The sequence below is a fragment of the Mus caroli genome, chromosome 7 (assembly GCF_900094665.2).
Source record: "Mus caroli chromosome 7, CAROLI_EIJ_v1.1, whole genome shotgun sequence".
Lineage (NCBI taxonomy): Eukaryota > Metazoa > Chordata > Mammalia > Rodentia > Muridae > Mus > Mus caroli.
In genome coordinates, this window is record NC_034576.1 from 18782521 (window position 1) to 18801874 (window position 19354).

General features: G+C 50.0%; 1 protein-coding gene across 2 annotated transcripts in view; it reads left to right on the forward strand.

Annotated features, from left to right (window-relative positions):
- The window catches only part of Exoc3l2 (exocyst complex component 3 like 2), a 35757-nt gene extending 24888 nt beyond the window's left edge, over window positions 1-10869 (forward strand). For both annotated transcript variants that reach the window (XM_029480140.1, XM_029480141.1), the window contains exons 9-12: window positions 2656-2778; window positions 3211-3366; window positions 5235-5356; window positions 9070-10869. In XM_029480140.1, coding sequence (XP_029336000.1) covers window positions 2656-2778; window positions 3211-3366; window positions 5235-5356; window positions 9070-9361 — 693 coding nt within the window. In that variant the 3' untranslated portion in view covers window positions 9362-10869. The remainder of the gene's footprint in view (window positions 1-2655; window positions 2779-3210; window positions 3367-5234; window positions 5357-9069) is intronic.
- Window positions 10870-19354: the final 8485 nt, after the last annotated feature.

Below are 19354 nucleotides of genomic sequence, written 5' to 3' on the forward strand. Positions count from 1 at the left end.
CCCTCACTGGGGGATTCTAGACAGGGGCTCTACCACTGAGCCACACCCCCAGCCGCTCACTGGGGGATCCTAGGCAGGGGCTCTACCACTGAGCCTCATTTCCAACTCTCCTCCCCCCCCCCCACTTGAATCCCTGTTTCATTATATTGCCCAGGCTAGCTTGGAACTCACAGAAATCTACCTGTGCCTGCTTCCTCAGGATGGGATTAAAAGTGTGTATCACCATAGCAAGCTTGACGCCTTTTTTTTTTTTTGATGTGTGTGGGTAGTTGGGACATGGTCTCTCTATGTAGCCCTGGCTAGCCTGGAACTCAACATGTAGTCCAGGCTGGCCTCCCCCTTCCCAGTATCAGGCTTCCAGACAGGAGTCTTTGTTTCTAGAAAGGTCCTTTGCCTTCGCCTTCACTCAGTGCATGTTCTGAAATATGAAATTAGAGGCACGGAAGGTCTGAGAATGCTGATAGGCAGGAAAGGAAGGGAAGGAGCGAGGTTAGGAGATAAACCTGGCACTCGGTCACCAGTCACTAAGGAGGCAAAGCAGGAAGGGAGACACATGGAGTCAGAGAGGGCAGACGTGACCACTTAGCCTGTACACTTGCCGACTTGTGCACACATACAGGTGACTGTGTGCGTGCAAGCACAAATGCTGGTATATGCCAGGTAGGGTGGGGACCTGGCCCTCTCCCTCCCTTACTTATGGGTTCCCTGTGTTGTCAAAGGGAAGCTGACTCCCCCCTCACAGTTCAGGAGGCCTTGTTTGTTCCAGTCCTACCCCCCGGCCAGCCTCATCCCTCCAATCTCTGGTATGCAACAGTCTGGATTTTGGGGTCACACAGCTCCCCAGAACACGTGTATTAAAGGCGAGGCGTGGCCTAATTCTTTGTTGTCACGTGTAATTGGGAGTTAGCCTGGGGTACCTGATGCTCTGAAAATTAAGGATTAGGATATCACTCAGTGTAGGCATAAATTTTTTTGCAACCTGCTTTTAATAAGTGTTCAAGCTCTCCTCTAGCCCACCACCCAGCGGAGGCAGTGGAAGAGGAAAGTTATTAGGCTATGGGGGAAGTGGACCTGCTCAGCAATAGTTCTCTGGAGGAGAGCTCGATCTTCTTTGTTAACAAAGCAAACACCAAATACAGCTCAGCAGCTGCAGTCCAGTCCTCGAGGCAGGCAGACACCAGGCACGAACCAACAGTCAGATGCAGTTCAATCCTGAAGAAACTGCCAGGCTCACCAACTGATCCAGGGTGAGGTTGTGGGCGTGGCAAGCTGCCTCAGGAACTTCGTGAGAAGTTTCTCCCAATGGCTGCATTACCACAAGATGAGCTCAACAACATTATGCAAGGCAAGCCAATCCATGCGTGTCATTCACGAAGGATAACAAGGCAGAGCCAAGCAAACCAAGGCTCAGTGCTCATCTCCCACTGTCTGTGGGGTCATAGCTATACAACTTCATCACAGGTCCCTTTGTGTGCCCACTATAGAAAAACATCCCTCCATCTGTGTCTGCTTCAGGAAAACAGTCTTTCACCTGTCTGCTTTAGCAAGACATCCTTTCACCTGTGTCTCCCAGCAAAACATCATCTGACATAACTGACTTTCCAAACAAACTAGAAGTTGCCACTTTGACTCAGTGATGGAGAGATTGAATTTATAATGGTAATAATCAAGCAGAGTGTGTTTAGTACACACCTTTAATCTCAGCGCTTGGATCTCGGAGTTTGAGGCCAACCTGGACTACAGACAGACTTTGGGACAGCAAGGGCTACACAGAGAAAACCAAAATGATGATGAAGATGATGATGATGAAGACACTCAACAAAGTTATGAAAGTCCTAGTAGTTTTTGAAGGAGGGTTCCCAGTTTTTGTTGCCTTTAAATAGGGTTTCACTATGTCTGAGACTCCTTAACTAGACCAGGCTGGCCTTGAACTCACAGAGATCATGCCTGCTTCTGCATCCCGAGTACTGGGATTAAAGTCACCATGCCTGTGTGAGTGCCAGGATTAAAGGGGGGTGTGCCACCACCCAGCAATGGGTCTCTAGTTTTCATTTTGCCCTAAGCCCTGGAACATGATGCTAATGGTCTCTGAGGACACATTGACCTCTGACCCAGTTCTCACAAGCTCATGGCTATCAGAACTCTACACCATCGCCAGCTAACATCCTCATTCCTGAACTGTGGATCTCCCCCTTCAGGAAGCCAATTGTTTTTGTTTTTGTTTTTGGTTTTTTGAGACAGGGTTTCTCTATGTAGCCCTGGCTGTCCTGGAACTCACTCTGTAGACCAGGCTGGCCTCGAACTCAGAAATCTGCCTGCCTCTGCCTCTGCCTCCTAAATGCTGGGATTAAAGGCATGTGCCACCGCCACTACTGTGAATGTGCCCTGACAGTACGTAAATCCCAGCAGTTGGGGAGCTAAGTCCTCAACCATCACCATCATCATCGTGGGGCCTTTGTTTTCCTTTGGGAAGAGTTTAAAGTGCCACACACCTGTAATCCCAGGATTTGGGAGAAGGAGGCAAGGCGATCAAGAGTTCAAGGCCAGCCTGTACTGCCAGCATCAAAAGGGATAGGTGGGGGAGATTTTCCTAAGAGAAGTGTGGGAGGGTGGAGGGAGGAGGTTGAAACCCTCCCTTCCGCACTGTCCTACCAGCCTCACTTCAACAAGCTGATGCGCAGGAAGTGGCTGAGCAGTTCCGAAGCTCTGGATGGCATCGTGGGCACACTAGGCGCCCAGGCCCTGGCCCTGCGCAGAATGCAGGATGAACCGTACCAGGTGATCAGATGGGAGGGGACAGAGATGCTCAGAGAGCTATTGTCCTGGGGGAGACCCTACCAAGTGAGGAGCCGCTTTTCTGGAAGCACATAGGTGGCTCCTCATCTGGGGCCTGCAGAGGGAGGCATGGTCCTAGAAACCGGGGTGCAGGTTCAGGTTGGAGCCTCTGTAGGGAAGATTTTGGGAAAGCCTGGGGTGTGGCACACCTTAGGGAAAGTGGTGTGTGTGGGATCCGATTAAGAATCTGTTAGGATGAGGGGATCCGTAGAGAGTCTGACTTTAAAGGAGCGGGGCACTCCGTGAGGAGCAGGGGGTTCCCACGTGTGTCAGGAGTGTTCGGCCTGCGTGGGCAGAGCTTGAAACAGGGGTCCTCCCGAAAGCCTACGGGGTGGGAGCGGTCTAGAGCGTGTCCCGGTCTCTCACCGTCCCCAGGTTCTGGTGGCTGAGCTGCACCGACGGGCGCTGGTGGAGTACGTGCGGCCACTGCTCCGCGGGCGCCTGCGCTGTCGCTCTGCGAGGACCCGCAGCCGTGTGGCGGGGAGGCTCCGCGAGGACGCGGCGCAGCTGCAGCGGTTGTTTCGGCGGCTGGTGAGTGCCAGGCTGGGCTGGGCTGGACAAACCCGGGGAAGGGAGACAGGTAAGAGCTGGAGGTAGGGCTGTCCGGAGTGGGGGTCAGCTTGGCTTCCAAAGCAGGACAGGGAAGCTGGGTTCGTGATGATGCACACCTGCCGCCACCCAGTACTAGGGATGCTAGGGATGCTGAGGCAGAAGGATTGCGAATTTCAAGACCAAGAAAACCGGAAAAAAAGGGCGGGGACGGGGCGTTGGAGAGCCCTGGTTACTCTTGCAGAGAACTCTGGTTCGATTTGCAGCCCCCACATGGCAGCTCAAAACCGTACTTAATTCATCCAACACTGTATTCTGGCTTCTTGGGCTCCAGGCATTCATACACATGGTGCAGAGAGAACATTTAAAACGAGTCTTGTTTTGTTTTTGAGATGGTCTCCCTATGCACTCCTGACTGCCCTGGAATTTGCTATGTAGACCAAATTTGCCTTAAACTCACCTAACTCTGCCTCCCGAGTGCTGGGATTGAAGGTTTGCCAGGATTGAAGGATTGAAGGGATTGCCCAGCTAAAGTATTTCTTTTTAAAGAATTACGTATTTATTTTATGTATATGAGTACACTATAGCTGTCTTCAGACACACCAGAAGAGGGCATCAGATTTCATTACAGATGGTTGTAAGCCACCATGTGGTTGCTGAGAATTGAACTCAGGACCTCTGGAAGAGCAGTCATTGCTCTTAACATCTGAGCCATCTCTCCAGCCCTAAAGTATTTTTAAAGAAAAAATAATATTCCAGATATGGTAATCCTGTAATCACAGCACTGGGAGGGATGAGGCAGGAAGGTCATGATTTAGAGGCCAACCTGGTCTACACATATTGAGGTCCAGGCCAGTCAGAGCTATGCAGTGAGACCTTGTCTCAAAAACAAACAAACAAACAATTTCCTGAATCCAAATATCACCAAATCCAAGAATTTGTAGCCCCAAATCTTTTGGTCCAGTTGTCATGGGCAGGAAGGGTGGCCCATGAACTCACGAGCTGCTCTAGGGATTCATAGCCTGTGTGTCCTTGGGAATTTATAGTTTCACTTACTGAAACACTTTCAAGATAATTTTTGTGGTCCTCTGGACGTTTTAGCCATGCTTTCTGAATGATGACACTCCACCGCATTTTGGTGGCAAAGCAGAAGACAGAACTGAGAGCCTTGCAGATGCTGGCCCTCAGTCCCACCTGGAATAACTCTATCTTACACTTCCCTTCCCCATCAAGTGTCTGTGCCCTAGCTCTTGTTTCTTGACTATGTAGCCAGCCTCAAATGCCCCTGCCTCTGCCTCCCTAGTGTGGGTGTTTTTAAAGTTTGTTTAGTTTTGGGTTTTGAAGTTATGTCTCACACACCCGAGACTGGCCTTAAATTCCTTATGGTTGAAGATGGCTGAACTCCAGATTCCCCTGCCTCCACCTCACCCATGCTGGGATGATGGGTATTTGCTACCAAACCTGGATGGAATTGGTTAGATTTTTTGTTGTTGTTTGTTTTGGAAGACCCGTGGCTCTGTAGACCAAGTTGGCCTCGAACTCACAGAGATCTGCCTGCCTCTGCCTCCCCAGTGCTGGGATTAAAGGCGTGCGCCACTGCCCAGACAACTGGCAGATTTTAATTCCTGTTACCCAATCTAGGGTTATCTGTAAAAACTCGGGGACAGATTATATAAGGGGTTCTCCATCATATAAGCAAAGCTTGTAGCTAATGCCCTGCCAGGCTGCCTTCTGAGCCCTCTTACCCATGGGGAAGACTAAAGAGCTAGAGAGGAGCAAGGCTCAGCATGGAAAGGGTACTGGGGAGAAGGGGCTTGCATTGGGTGACCCTGAAACCCTTGTTCCCACAGGAGTCCCAGGCTTATTGGCTTGACCAAGTGGTGCCACACTTGGCAGAGATCCTGCAGTTGGAGGACACTCCGAGCATCCAGGTGGAGGTCGGGGTGCTGGTGCGGGACTACCCAGACATCAGGTGAGGTGCAGCCAGCCCCGGGTCTCTTTGGCATCCATCCCAGCATTTCCTAGCCCGCGCCAAGGCAGGGTGGCTGCAGAGCGTGTCTGACGGCTGTTTCCTGCTGGGACCAGGGCATTCTTAATACGATTTCCCTCCTTCTGCTACCGCCGCCGCCGCCGCCGCCGCCGCCACCGCCACCAGGGCTCGCAAACAAACAAGTGGTCACAGGAAGCCCGGGGCAAGGGGGGCGCAGGCCGCCCGGCGGCAGGAAGGGCTGGCCCTGCAGGGAACCGCCGGGGACACGGGGGACACACACGGGCATGTGGGCGCACACTCAAGGGACAGTAGCAGGCACGTCCAAATCTAGGTGGGCCACTTCCTTTTGACCAGACCTTCCTTGTTTGCTGCCCACGGATGGTAATACCCTAATTGTGAGCTGGCTGTGGGAATTACACCTTCATCATTATCTAGGACAGTTTAACAGTAAAAGCTGCAGTCCAGCCAGGGTGTGGTGGCACATGCCTTTAATCCCAGCACTCTGGAGGTAGGGGTGAGGTGGATTTATGAGTTCCAGGACAGCCAGGGCTGCATAGAGAGCAGAGAGAGAGAGAGAGAGAGGAAGAGGGAGGGAGGGAAGACTGACTTTGATAAAACTTAATGATAGCTGGTGATGTGAATAATAGTTAGCACCTTCCTAGAACCCTCAAGGAAGGGCTGGATGGCTCAGTGGTAGATCAATCACCTAGCATACACAAGATGCTGAGTTCCATGTACAGCACCACAGGGGGATTGTAGAAATGGTAAAAGTGCCAGGCAGTGGTGGCACACACCTTTAATCCCAGCACTTGGGAGGCAGAGGCAGGCGGATTTCTGAGTTCTGAGCCCAGCCTGGTCTACAAAGTGAGTTCCAGGACAGCCAGGGCTACACAGAGAAACCCTGTCTTGAAAAAAAGAAGAGAGAGAGAAAGAAAAAGAAAGAAAGAAAGAAAGAAAGAAAGAAAGAAAGAAAGAAAGAAAGAAAGAAAGAAAGGGCAAAAGTATGTTTTTTGATGGTGGTGTTTTAGTTTTGGTTGTTTTGTTTTGTTTTGTTTTTGTTTTTAGAAATGCAAAATAACTTACCTGTATAATGCATGGTCTCACAGTTGTCAAGTGACAAGAGTCTGGGATTTGAACGCAGACCAGCAGACCCCTGATTTCAAATCCAGAACAGGACATTGTCACCTGTGAGTGACAGACAGTGGTCTAATGAAGTAGCAATGGGAGGAGTGGCTTCCTGGCACTGTGGTGGGCAGGGGCAGCTAGTCTCCACAGGAGCATGGTGGGAGGAGGGCTGAGTTTCAGGTTTGAAGGCTTGGAGTCAAGGGAGAGGATTCTGTCCTGGAGATGTATGCGATCTCAAGGGTTCCCAGCATCCTCAGGGGATTTCTGAAGCTGAGTCAGAGTTCAGGCACAGCGAAATGGTCCAGTAAATGCTAAGCTCTTCTTAGAGTTGGCTGTGTTTATTTTATTTTATTTTTCCAAGAAAAGGTTTCTCTGTAGACCAGGTTGGGTTTTTTTCTTCTTTTGTTTTTTGTTTGTTTGTTTTTTAGGATTTATTTATATAAGTACACTGTAGTTGTCTTCAGACACACCAGAAGAGGGCATCAGATCCCATTACAGATGGTGTGAGCCACCATGTGGTTGCTGGGAATTGAACTCAGGACCTTTGGAAGAGCAGGCAGTGCTCTTAACCTCTGAGCCATCTCTCCAGCCCCTTTTTTTGTTTTTCAAGACAGGGTTTCTCTGTGTAGCCCTGGCTGTCCAATAAGTCACTCTGTAGACCAGGCTGGCCTCAAACTCAGAAATCTTCCTGCCTCTGCCTTCCAAGTACTGAGATTAAAGGCGTGTGCCACCACTGCCCGACTGACCAGGCTGGTCTTGAACTTGCAGAGATTTACTTGCCTCTGCTTCCTGAGTGCTGGAATTAAAAGCATGTGCCACCATGCCTGACATCTTTATTCTTATTTGGGGAGGGAGGAGCATGCTCCACACAGTACACACATGGCGGGGGACAGAGGACACTTTGCAAGAGGTCAGTTCTCTCCTCCAACTGTGTAGGTCTTGAGGATTGAACTTGGGCTTTCAGGCTTGGCAGCGAGTACCTGGTGAGGCAGCCTGGGTTGTCTTCCAGTATGGGGCCAGCCTGCTACCTCAGGGCTGGGATCCCAGGTGTGATCTATCACACCAGCTGTGGAGGTTTGTTGTGTGTCAGGGATGTGGAGTTGAGATGGTAGTGCAGGGGAAACTTCTAGTAGCTGGGGCTTAGGATAAGGGCTTGTGGAGCAGAGGTGCTTTCGAGCACAAAGATGATTAGACAGTGAATTGTAGCGTGGAATCTTCAGAGGTGCCCCCATTTGCAGACTGTGTTAGGAGTGGAGTGAGTATCCTAGAGGCTGAAAGCTCAAGAATGATCTAGAATGATCTAAATGAAGAGACAGTGAGGTCTGGATGTCAGTGGTGGGGAAGCTTCCAAACCAGACCTGCAGAAAGAGGGGGTTAGGATTTAGTGGGGCTACACTCTGAGGCTGAGTGAGGCCATTGGGAGGAAAGGGATGAGGGAACTAAGGGCTAGCTGTGGCATCTGCCAAGTGTGAGCATAACTTCCGGATTTAGGAAGTGGCAACTCGAGTGTGTAAATCTACCTACTCAGGAGACTCAGAGAATCAGAAGCTCAAGGAAAGCCTGGATGATTTAGTGAGACACTATCTGAAAATAAAACTTAAAAAGGGGGGCTAGGGGGGCTGGTGAGATGGCTCAGTGGGTAAGAGCACCCGACTGCTTTTCCGAAGGTCCAGAGTTCAAATCCCAGCAACCACATGGTGGCTCACAACCATCCGTAACGAGATCTGGCGCCCTCTTCTGGAGTGTCTGAAGACAGCTACAGTGTACTTACATATAATAAATAAATAAATCTTAAAAAAAAAAAAACTTAAAAAAAAGGGGGGGCTAGAAGCTGGGCATGGTGGCGCACACCTTTAACCCCAGCACTTGGGAGGCAGAGGCAGGTGGATTTCTGAGTTCGAGGCCAGCCTGGTCTACAAAGTGAGTTCCAGGACAGCCAGGGCTATACAGAGAAACCCTGTCTGGAAAAAACAAAAACAAAGAGGTGGGGGGACTAGAGATAAGGTTTAGTGGTAGATCCCTGCTTAGAATCCCCATCAGGGCTGGGGGCGTGGCTCAGTGGTGGAGTCCCTGCCTAGAATCCCCAGTGAGGGGCTGGGGGCGTGGCTCAGTGGTAGAGCCCCTGCCTAGAGTCCCCCAGTGAGGGGCTGGGGGCGTGGTTCAGTGGTGGAGCCCCTGCCTAGAATCCCCCAGTGAGGGGCTGGGGGCGTGGCTCAGTGGTAGAGCCCTGCCTAGAACCTCTTACATGTGAGATCCTTGCTTCAGTCTCCATTACTGTAAATGTCCTATTAAAGGAGACTGCTGAGGTAGGTTAGGATGAAGATTGAAAGTTAAGTTAATGAGGATTAGAGACACTGAACAAAAAGCTTTTTATTACTGAGCTTGGAGGTAAGAGTTCTGGACGATTCTACATGGAAAATTTGGAAATGTCTGCAAGAGATTGGGACAAGATGACACCAGGAAATGAGACAAAGAGTTCCAGAGTTCAAGCAGGATACACTGATGGGCTGGGTACCTGTCTGGGTCCCAGGATCCTCATAGGCCTTTGTCTTTCTGTCCTCTCCCAACAGGCGGAAGCATGTGGCAGCCCTCCTTGACATCAGAGGTCTTCGAAACACAGCTGCCCGTCAGGAGATCCTGGCGGTGGCCCGGGACCTGGAACTATCTGAAGGTGGTGCCCTATCACCCTCTCGGGACCGTGCCTTCTTTGCCGACATCCCTGTGCCCCGCACATCTTTCTGTCTTGGCCTCCCTCTCCTCTTGGGACGCCTCCCAGTGTCCCGGCTGGCCAGGCCCAATCTGGCTTGTCTGCCCCTGCGGCCTCATTCTCCATCACCAGTTAGAGCCCGAGCCGATCGCTGAGGCACCCGGTGCCCATGTTGCTGCTGATACACCCTCCTCCCTTCCACGTGACTCCCTGCCTGAGACACCGACTTCTGGGATAGGAGGTTCCTTAGATATCCCACCCAGCCCGGAACAACATCCCCTCCAGAAGGGAAACTGAGGCCAGAACGAGCAAAGAGTTCCCTAAGGCTGCCAGGGTCATTTCCCTGCCCCCTCCTCCCTTGTATCCCAGCATGGCATGGCGGGGAGCCTTCTGGAAGGTTTTACAGAAATATCCTAGCCCCACCTCCTTTCCCCTCACCTCAAGGTCTGGCCCCAATCCAACGTATTAAGGAATGGTAGATACTTAGAATAAAGAGGTTTCTATTTAACACTAGGAAGGGCTGAGGCCCAAGTGCAGCGGCGGGAAAACAGGGCCCAGGGCCAAGCTCTCTTGCACACACCCAAGGCCACCAGGGCTGGGGTCCAACTCCTAGGGAAGCCACAAATGACCAGATACTCCTCAGTTGCCGTTGATACCGAGTCCTTGAGCTGCGGTTCTGAGGCCTTCACTTGTCTGTCCTGAGCCAGATAACGCTATTTTATCCAGCCCGGTGTCTGATGTTCTTCTAGGTCCGCTTGGCATAGCCCTCCCAACCCGTGCTTAGCGAGTGGGGGGAAACCTTGCCGGGAGAGGAAGGAGCTGGGGGGTTGGGCTGGCAGCATCCAGGGCGCCCTCCTGGATTGATGCAGGAAAATCTCAGGGTGGGAAAATTTCCAGCCTCTCAAGCCGGAGCCCAGCCGGATCCAAATCCCCACAGAGTCCTTGAGGTCACCTCCCTGCTGACCTCTGCCCCTCCGGCCTCAGCTGGACAGCTCGTGATGGATGCTTCCTGGCCCGGGTTATGTTTTATTTTATTTTTTCCTTCAGAAGTCAGAAAGAGGAGGCAGCCAGGGGTCAGCACAGGGGCCGGGGTTGGAACCTCACGCAACGTCTTGACATTGGTAACAACATGGCGGCCCTAGGCTCTAGACTCTGAGCCTGCCTCTAGGCTGTGTGCAGAGGGGAAGGTGTCAGTCTCTGTGCTGTGCTTCCTGCTGTTCCTGGGAAGTTACTTAACTTCTCTTTGCCCAGAGGACGTCCCTCCTCCTTCCTTGACCTTCTGAAAGTGACACCTCTTTCACTGAGGAGAGGTGAGGGCAACTGACTGTGGGCACTTGCACAATTCCACATGTATTTAATCTCAGCGTGGCCATGCTCTGTCATTCTCTGACTTGCTATCCCTGTCATTCAAAAATCAGCTTGATTGTCAGGCTTGGCGACAGCAGGGCTGTGGTCCCAGCAGTCAGGGGCTGAGGCAAAATAACAGAAGTGTTAGACTAGACTGGACTACATCTCAAGACCACACCCCACAAAGTGTGTGGGATCAGGCAGGGGAAAGGTGCCTGCCACCAAGCCTAGCAGACTGAGCCTGGTCGCAGGACCCACATGGTGAAGTCTTCTGATCTACACACACATGCTAAATAAAATGGAATAACAAATGCAATGTAGACTCCCACTGCTCTTTTTTGATAAGGTCTTACTATGTAGAGCGGGCTGGCCTTGAACTCCGAGATCCAGCTGCCTCCACCTATTGAGTGCTGGGACTGAAGACGTGCACCACCATGTCTGGCTTCTGTGTCTTATATATTTACAGTCAGACCTCTGTCTCCCAGACCAAGCATATTTATTATTATTATTCAGTTGGAGTCTCAGGTAGCCTAGGCTGGGTTTGAACTCTCTATATCGATGAGGATGTACTTGACCTAGATCCTCTTACAATGCTTGAATGACTGGCGTGTGCCAAGACACCTTGTGTAGGGTTTGTGTAGGCAAGTAAGTAAGTCCCCTCTCTCGTGAGCCAAGACTCAGGAGATGATTTTTTTTTTTTTTTTTGAGACAGTGTCTATGTAGCCCTGGCTGTTCTGGAACTCTCTGTTAACTAGGCTGACCTCGAACATTCAGAGATCCACCTGCCTCTGCCTTCCAAGTGGGTATTAAGGATGCACACCACCACACCCAGCTAAAGTGTGGTCTATGCTATGTAGCCTAAGCGAGTCTAACTCTCAACTCTCCTGCCTCAGGCTTCCAAGTGCTGAGATTATGGACACGAATCTCTCCCCCTTTTGAGACAGCTCTCTATGTGGTCTTGGCGAGCCTGGAACTCTTCAACCACTGTCTGCTAAGCACAGCTTTGCATAGCACCCAGACCATTGCTGTCAAAGTTGAAACCACCTTGTTGTCCAGTAGCTGACACACAGGTGAACAAAATGGGTGCAATAATGTGCCAAGGAGTGCCATTTGTCAACGAAGGGAGATGACAAACCAGTGGTGAGCTTAGCAGCACATGTCTAGATATCCAACTTGGGGTGTTTCAGCAGGATTGTGAGTTGGGAGCCAACCTGATCTGCATAGTGAGTTCTAAACTAGCCTGGGCTACGAAGCTAGACCCTTTCTCAAAACAGAAGGGAGACTTGTAAACGGGGTCAGAGCTCAGTCCCCAGCACCTACACTGGGCATCTCTGTTACTCCTCACACATACAGACAAAATACTAATGTACATAAAGTAAAAATAAATAAACCATTGTTTTTAATTGTCTGGAAAGATGACTTGGCAGTTGTTGCTCTTCCAGAGGACCTGGGTTTGGTGCCCAGCACCCAGGTGGTGGGTCAAAACTGCCAGTAACTCCAGTTCCAGAGACTGACACCACTTTCAAACCTCCTCAGACACCAGGCATGAATGGGGTGAACATGTGTACTTGCTGGCCAAACACATAAAATGAAGTGAATAAATCTAACTTAAAATTTTGAAACGACTACTGGGCAGTGGTAGCACACACCTTTAATTCCAGCACTTGGGAAGCAAAGGCAGGCGATTTCTGAGTTCGAGGCCAGCCTGGTCTACAGAGTGAGTTCCAGGACAGCCAGGGCTACACAGAGAAACCCTTCGAAAGAACCACAACAAAAACTGTTAAATAATAAGTAGATCATTGAAGAGACTGGGAGAGAGATCAGTTCCTGATGCAATTCACATTAGCCTTGGGAATATCACACCAAGAGAATTGAACTGCAGAAGCTGGACACAGAGTGGGTTTTGGCTCTGTGTACAGCTGTCAAACTAAATGGAAGAGGGAAGACGTTGACCTCTCAGCCTTCCTCTCTCACTGAGTTTTGGGTCACAATCATTCACTCTGTCAACAAACTGGAGCCAGGATCCAGACAGCTGAGGTCAGATGTACTGTTGTGCCAGAGGCTGAGATGCTCCGGAGTTGAAGGCCAGCAGTCCAGGCTGTCGTTCCATGACTACACCTCAGATCTCCCAGGGAAGGGCCGAGGGAGTGACTCTGTGGTAGAGCACTTAGGTTAACAGGGTTGTTGGAGGGAATCACAGATCACCAACAGGCAAATGGTCCGGTGAGGGTCTGAAGTGGCCCTAAAGAGAATATTACGTAAGTGTGTAAAGACTGGAGACCAGGGCCTGGCCAAGGCACTTGCTGCCTCCACTTACAACCTGAATTTGGTCCTCAGGATTCACTTACCAGGTTTTGTACTTTTTTTTTTTTTTTTTTGGTTTTTCGAGACAGGGTTTCTCTTTATAGCTCTGGCTGTCCTGGAGCTCACTTTGTAGACCAGGCTGGCCTTGAACTCAGAAATCCGCCTGCCGGGCTGGTGAGATGGCTCAGTGGGTAAGAGCACCCGACTGCTCTTCCGAAGGTCCAGAGTTCAAATCCCAGCAACCACATGGTGGCTCACAACCATCCGTAACGAGATCTGGCGCCCTCTTCTGGAGTGTCTGAAGACAGCTACAGTGTACTTACATATAATAAATAAATAAATCTTAAAAAAAAAAAAGAAANCCGCCTGCCTCTGCCTCCCGAGTGCTAGGATTAAAGGCGTGTGCCACCACGCCCGGCTGGTTTTGCATCTAACAAGAACTACTTCCATAGCCAGGCAGGGCAGACAACGCATCACCACAGCTGGGGTAGTTGGCCCTTGGCCTCCCCTTGCAAAAGAAAGGTACTGGGACCCTCTCCTGAGTGGCCAGCAGCCCCTCCCAGCCAGTTGTATACAATTCTCTCCTAAGTGCACGTGGCCTCAGAGAAGGACATGGCTGGAAAGGGCTAGGGGCTGGGGCCCCATCTATACAGAGCTGCCATCAGTAAGCCCTCACCCCTGCTCTGGAAGGAAGCCTAATAATATTTCTGTTCTCCAGGTGAACTTTGGCAAAATGTGCTTTAGCTCGTCACTGGGACCTTGGTAGAAGCTAGACATGGTTTATGATTCCCTCAAGGAAGGAATTTTAGAAACACTTCCACTGTGTGCTTGTTGTTAGCACTCTGTCTGGACTCCACCCCACAGTTACCTGGCAACAGCCAGATAGGCCTGACCCACTATAAAAGGGGCTGCTTGCCCCCTCCTCCCTCTCTTGTTCCCTCTTGCTCTTCCCCTCTTGCTCTCACTCTGTCCCCTCACCCCTTTCCCACTCCTTTCCCCTTAACTCCTCGGGGTCATGGCCGGATTTCTCTACTCTCTCCTTCTCTCTGCCTCAGTACTACTCTCTTAACCCCCCTCCCCATGCCCTGAGTGAACTCTGTTCTATACTATACTGGTATACTTGTGTGACTGGTCCCTCAGGGAGAAGGGATGCCTCAGCATGGGCCCACAGACCTTCCCCCATACCTCACCACACATCCATTGAACATATCCCCTCCTTTTCTCTCTCTTTCTTTCTTTCTTTCTTTCTTTCTTTCTTTCTTTCTTTCTTTCTTTCTTTCTTTCTTTCTTTCTTTCTTCCTTTCTTGGTTTTTCGAGACAGGGTTGCTCTGTATAGCCCTGGCTGTCCTGGAACTCACTTTGTAGACCAGGCTGGCCTCGAACTCAGAAATCCGCCTGCCTCTGCCTCCGGAGTGCTGGGATTAAAGGCGTGTGCCACCACACCCGGCTCTCTTTATCTTTTAATAAACACATCACTTGCGCTAAATAAACAAACAAATAAACACTTTTCCCCACAAAATCGGAAGTGGACTTCCTGGGGCTTTTTTTGTTTTGTTTTTTGGTTTTTGTTGTTGTTGGTTTGGTTTGGCTTTTTGTTTGTTTGTTTGTTTCTGTTGTTATATATGTGAATACACTGCCATTATCTAAAGACACACCAGGGGGGCTGGCGAGATGGCTCAGTGGGTAAGAGCACTGACTGCTTCTTCCGAAGGTACAGAATTCAAATCCCAGAAACCACATAGTGGCTCACAACCACCCGTCATGAGATCTGACACCCTCTTCTGGCAAGTCTGAAGACAGCTACAGTGTACTTATGTATAATAATAAATAAATCTTAAAAAAAAAAAAAAAGACACACCAGAAGAGGGCATCCGATCCCATTACTGATGGTTGATAGCCACTATGTGGTTTCTGGGACTTGAACTCAGGACCTCTGGAAGAGCAGTCAGTGCTCTTAACTGTTGAGTCATCTTTCCAGCCCCAGCCTTCATGTTTTGAACTAGAGTATTCCCCAACTTCCTATATGAGGGGGTGGGGGTGGGTATGTCACTGTTTAAGCCCACAGAACCCTAACGACACTCCCTGAGCCCTACAGCACACAGTTGGAAGGAGGACTAGTCCACCTCTCAGCTTGGAGTATGCCTGGATTGAGGACTTTGATGAGCCATACCCAGTTGAGGCTGGCCTCGAACCTTCCAAGTGTGGGGATCATAAGCATGAACTTCAATGCCTGGCTTTGGCTCTGTTTTGTGTTTCACTTACTTATTCATTCTCTATAGGCTGCGGTCAGAGATGATTTCCTGTGGCCAGGTCTCTTCATCACGTGGGTCTCAGGCATCAAACCCTCAGCATCAAGTCTGGCTGTGCTTTACCCACCAAGCCTCTCAACATGCTGCCCCCACCAAGCCGGTCTCACCCCCTTCCCCTGCTGTCTCAGCCCCCCTCCTCACCCCCACAAATGGTCTCCCAGTCCCATCTACCCTTCCCAACTCCCCCTCCCCCACTCAAGTCATCTCAACCCCTCCTCCAACCCCTCCACCACACCCTCCACCAAACCATCTCACACCTCCCACCCCACCAAGCTGTCTCACCCCCCCTCCAGCAAGCCCTCTCCCCCACTGAGCCATCTCACCCCGTGCCCCCCCCTTCCTATTTTCTTTCTCATTTAGTTTTATATAATTTTTTTTTAAACTTCCTTTTTGACCTCTGGGCTGTTTACTTCCCAAATACTTGCGGTGTTTTGAAATATCCTCTTGGTTTTGATTTCCGCTCTGGTAAGAGAAAATACTTCATGATATTGCAATCTTATAGAGAGTAGGTAGAGCCAAGGCTTGCTTTTTTTTTTTTTTTTTTTTCTGTCTCTAGGTCTTCCAAGTTTGCCCTTTAAATATTTGTGTTACATTTTTTTGTTTGTTTATTTGCGTGTGTGCATGCATGCGTGCACATGTAGAGCAAAGGTCAGAGAGCAAGAGTTGGTTCTCAGCTTCTGCCATGTGGGACCCGAGGGCCCAACTCAGGCCCGAGTGCTGGCAGGTACCTTTACTTAGAGAACCATCTCGATAACCCAATTAAAGCAGGAGACAAAATAGGATATTCAGACATACCAAAGGTTCGGGAACATATCCGCAGCTACAGCCTGTGGAATGCCACAGGAAGGCCTAGGGCAGGAGGAAGAGCTACCAGATGGGAATGGGGGAGCCCAAGACATGGCAACCCAGTGAAGAAACACAAACCATCTTCAATCTTCGAATTACTTAATCTCTTTTATACAAAATTGATTATTTACTGAGAAACCCAGGCCTGTTACCCGGCGCTCAGGGGTTGAGGCAGGGTCAAGAGGGAGATGTGCTTGAGGGAGGCCCCGAGCCAGAGAACGGAGACTGTGGCCTCCATGTCCTGAGGTTCCCCTGCTCTCTGTGAGTCACTGCTATGTCCTTGTGGGTCATCTCTGATCAGTCACAGATGGAGCGCCTAGAAGGTCAGAACCAAGGGCCCTAGGGGGTGAATCATAAGCATGAGGATCTGAGTTTGACTCCTCCCAGGAACCCACATAAAGTCAGGCCCAGGGCATCTGCATCCATGAGGAGTACTGCGTTGGTGAGACCTGAGAATCCCCAGAGACTTTTGGCTCAGCTAACCTGATGGCCGCAGCAGTGAACTAGAGGCCCTGTGGAAAACAAGGTAGAAATCAAGAACACCCAAGGTTGCCTTCTGCTCTCTGTCCAGGCACTGTGGCACAAGAAGAGTACATACACAGACACAATCACACACACACACACACACACACACACACTCGCACACACCACACAGACACACTATACACACACACTCACACACATATCTACACACACACACACATAAACACACATATATGCACAAACACACACATACATAGAGCAACACACAAGCACACACATATACATGCACACACAAACACATACATACACACAGACACAGAGACAATAGCACATACACAAACAGGATACATACATAGACACAAACACACACACTAATCTTTTTAAAAAACAGGCAGTTAGTTGTGTAGTTGTCTCCAGCTGCTGCTCTCAGTGCACTCAGTACAATGATTTTAAAAGACAATGTATCCTCCTGGGGCTGGAGAGACGACTCAGCAATTAAGAGCACCCGCTGCTCTTCCAGAGGACACTGGTTTGAGGCCCACCATGACCATAGACGTTCACAACCTCTGTAACTCCAGTCTCAGGGGATCTGATATCCTTTTCTGGTCTCCTCAGGCATCAGGCATGCATGTGGAACACGCGCACGCACACACACACACTTACTGGCAAAACACCAAACAGAGAATAATTTAAAAACTAAAATAAGGCTGGGTATGGTTGCGCCACCTCTAAACCCAGCACTCAGGAGGAAAAGGCAGGCGAATCTCTAAGTTCCATGCTAGCATGGTCTACATAGCGAGTTCCAGGATAGCCAGGGCTAAACAGAGAAACCCTGTCTCAGAAAAACAAAACAAAACAAACAAACAAAAACCAGGCTGGGTGTGGTGTCGCACACCTTTAATCCCAGCAATTGGGAGGCAGAGGCAGGCGGATTTCTGAGTTCAAGGCCAGCCTGGTCTACAGACTGAGTTCCAGGACAGCCAAGGCTACACAGAGAAACCCTGCCTCGAAAAACCAAAAAAAAAAAAAAAAAAAAAAAAAAAAATATATATATATATATATATATATATATATATATATGCATGTAAATAGAGTATATACAGTTATGTATGCATGTGATATGTGATGTATATGTGTGTGTGTGTATATATATATATATATATATATATGATGTAATAAAAATAAAACAAACCAAGACTTGTGGTGGCACAGCACAGGTCTATAATCCCAGAAAACAGGCATAAATGACAAGGATCTAAAGGTTATCCCCAGGGAGTTCCTGGCCAGCCTGGGATACATGAGACCCTGCCCTCGCCCCCTCCAAAAAAATATTCCAATAAAATTTTAGATCATCCACAAGCTCCAGGTGGCAGTACTGTCCCCACCCTGGGTAAGTAATTTTTGAAAAAATGGAGCCAGAGACTCTGAAGGGTCAGAACTAGGCTCAAGGTAAACTGATTTTCCTACCGGCAACAACAGTGTGTCTTCTCGGGATTTCCAACAGAGGGCAGCAGAGAGCCAGGGAGCAGCCCAGATAGCTGGGAACTTTAATACCACCTGGTACTGGCTTAATCACACCCTGGAATCTACAGACATGCCTAGGGTGCTTGCTGTGTTCACTGTGCAAGCGAGGCATGCTGGGTCACTGAAGCCACCCAAGGAAGATCAACTCAGAGACACTGTGCCCACGCAGGAGATTGGCATGGGGCTGCCACCTCCATAGATGGGGCTACCTCGGGGCCTCTGATAGAAGATCTCCAAGTACCAGAGGAAGTTGGCAAGCATTTTGAGCAGAAGGGATAGAAGTGGGAGGGTTTGGGCTCTCAACCCCACCCCTGTCCCCACCTAGTACTACCCCTAGCCTCTAGCCCCAGCTACATTCCTGCACCGATAAGGGATTCTGCCTGTGGCCTGGATCCACGCAGGTCCTCGATGGAGACCCTGTCCAGCCTTAACCTCTGTATGTGCGTGTGTGCATGCGGATGTCAGGGCTGGCTGCTGAGTGTCCTCTTCTGTTACCCTGCACTGCCTTGCTGCTTTGAGATGGGGTCCCACTGAATTGGACACTTGCCTTTCCTGCTAGGCTGGCTGGCCAGCAAGCTCTCAGGATCTTCCTGTCTCTGTCACCCCCAATTTGGGTTCCAGGCATGCGCAGCTGTGCCTGCCTTTGTTCTTGTGCATTGGGGATTGGACCGCAGCTTCACCTATGTCCAAAGCAAGAGCTGTGAGCCACTGAACTATTTTCTCAGGACCCTCACTTTTGTTCTTGACCAACCGAGTACCCTGGGTTTTGACTATCTCCCGGAGGGATGGGTCACACCTATAATCAATCCAGCACTTGGAATGCTGAGGCAGGAGGACTGTTGAGGCATATATTGTCATGGCAGAAAGTGGATGTGTAAAACCACACCCCACTTCTCAGGGTGGGCCTTTTACAGGGAGGAGTGTCTGGGCAGGAAAGCTTATTGGCTACATCCTCCAGGCCTTTAGGAACCTTCTTAAAAATGGAGATCTGTCTTGCGCCTACTTGACCACAGGTCACAACCTTTTCGTGTGGAGGGGCTTGGGCATTTCCCTTACATGACTAATGGTCACATATCTATGGGGATGGGGCCGCTGCTAGTGACAGGCCTGGGTGCCCTGGAGCAGCTAAACCTCCTTCTGTCCCTTCAGGCTCTCCATGGCTTCTAGCCTTAGCTCAGCCGTGGTCCACGGCTTTCAAGGTCCCACACTTTATGGAGCAAGAGTGTGGGGTTAAGAGCGGGAGCAGTCCTACTGGAAGGTATGCACGCAGTAGGGATGGCTTGCATGTGGCTGTGTACATGGAGCCCCCTCTTTGTCCTTTTTTTTTTTTTTTTT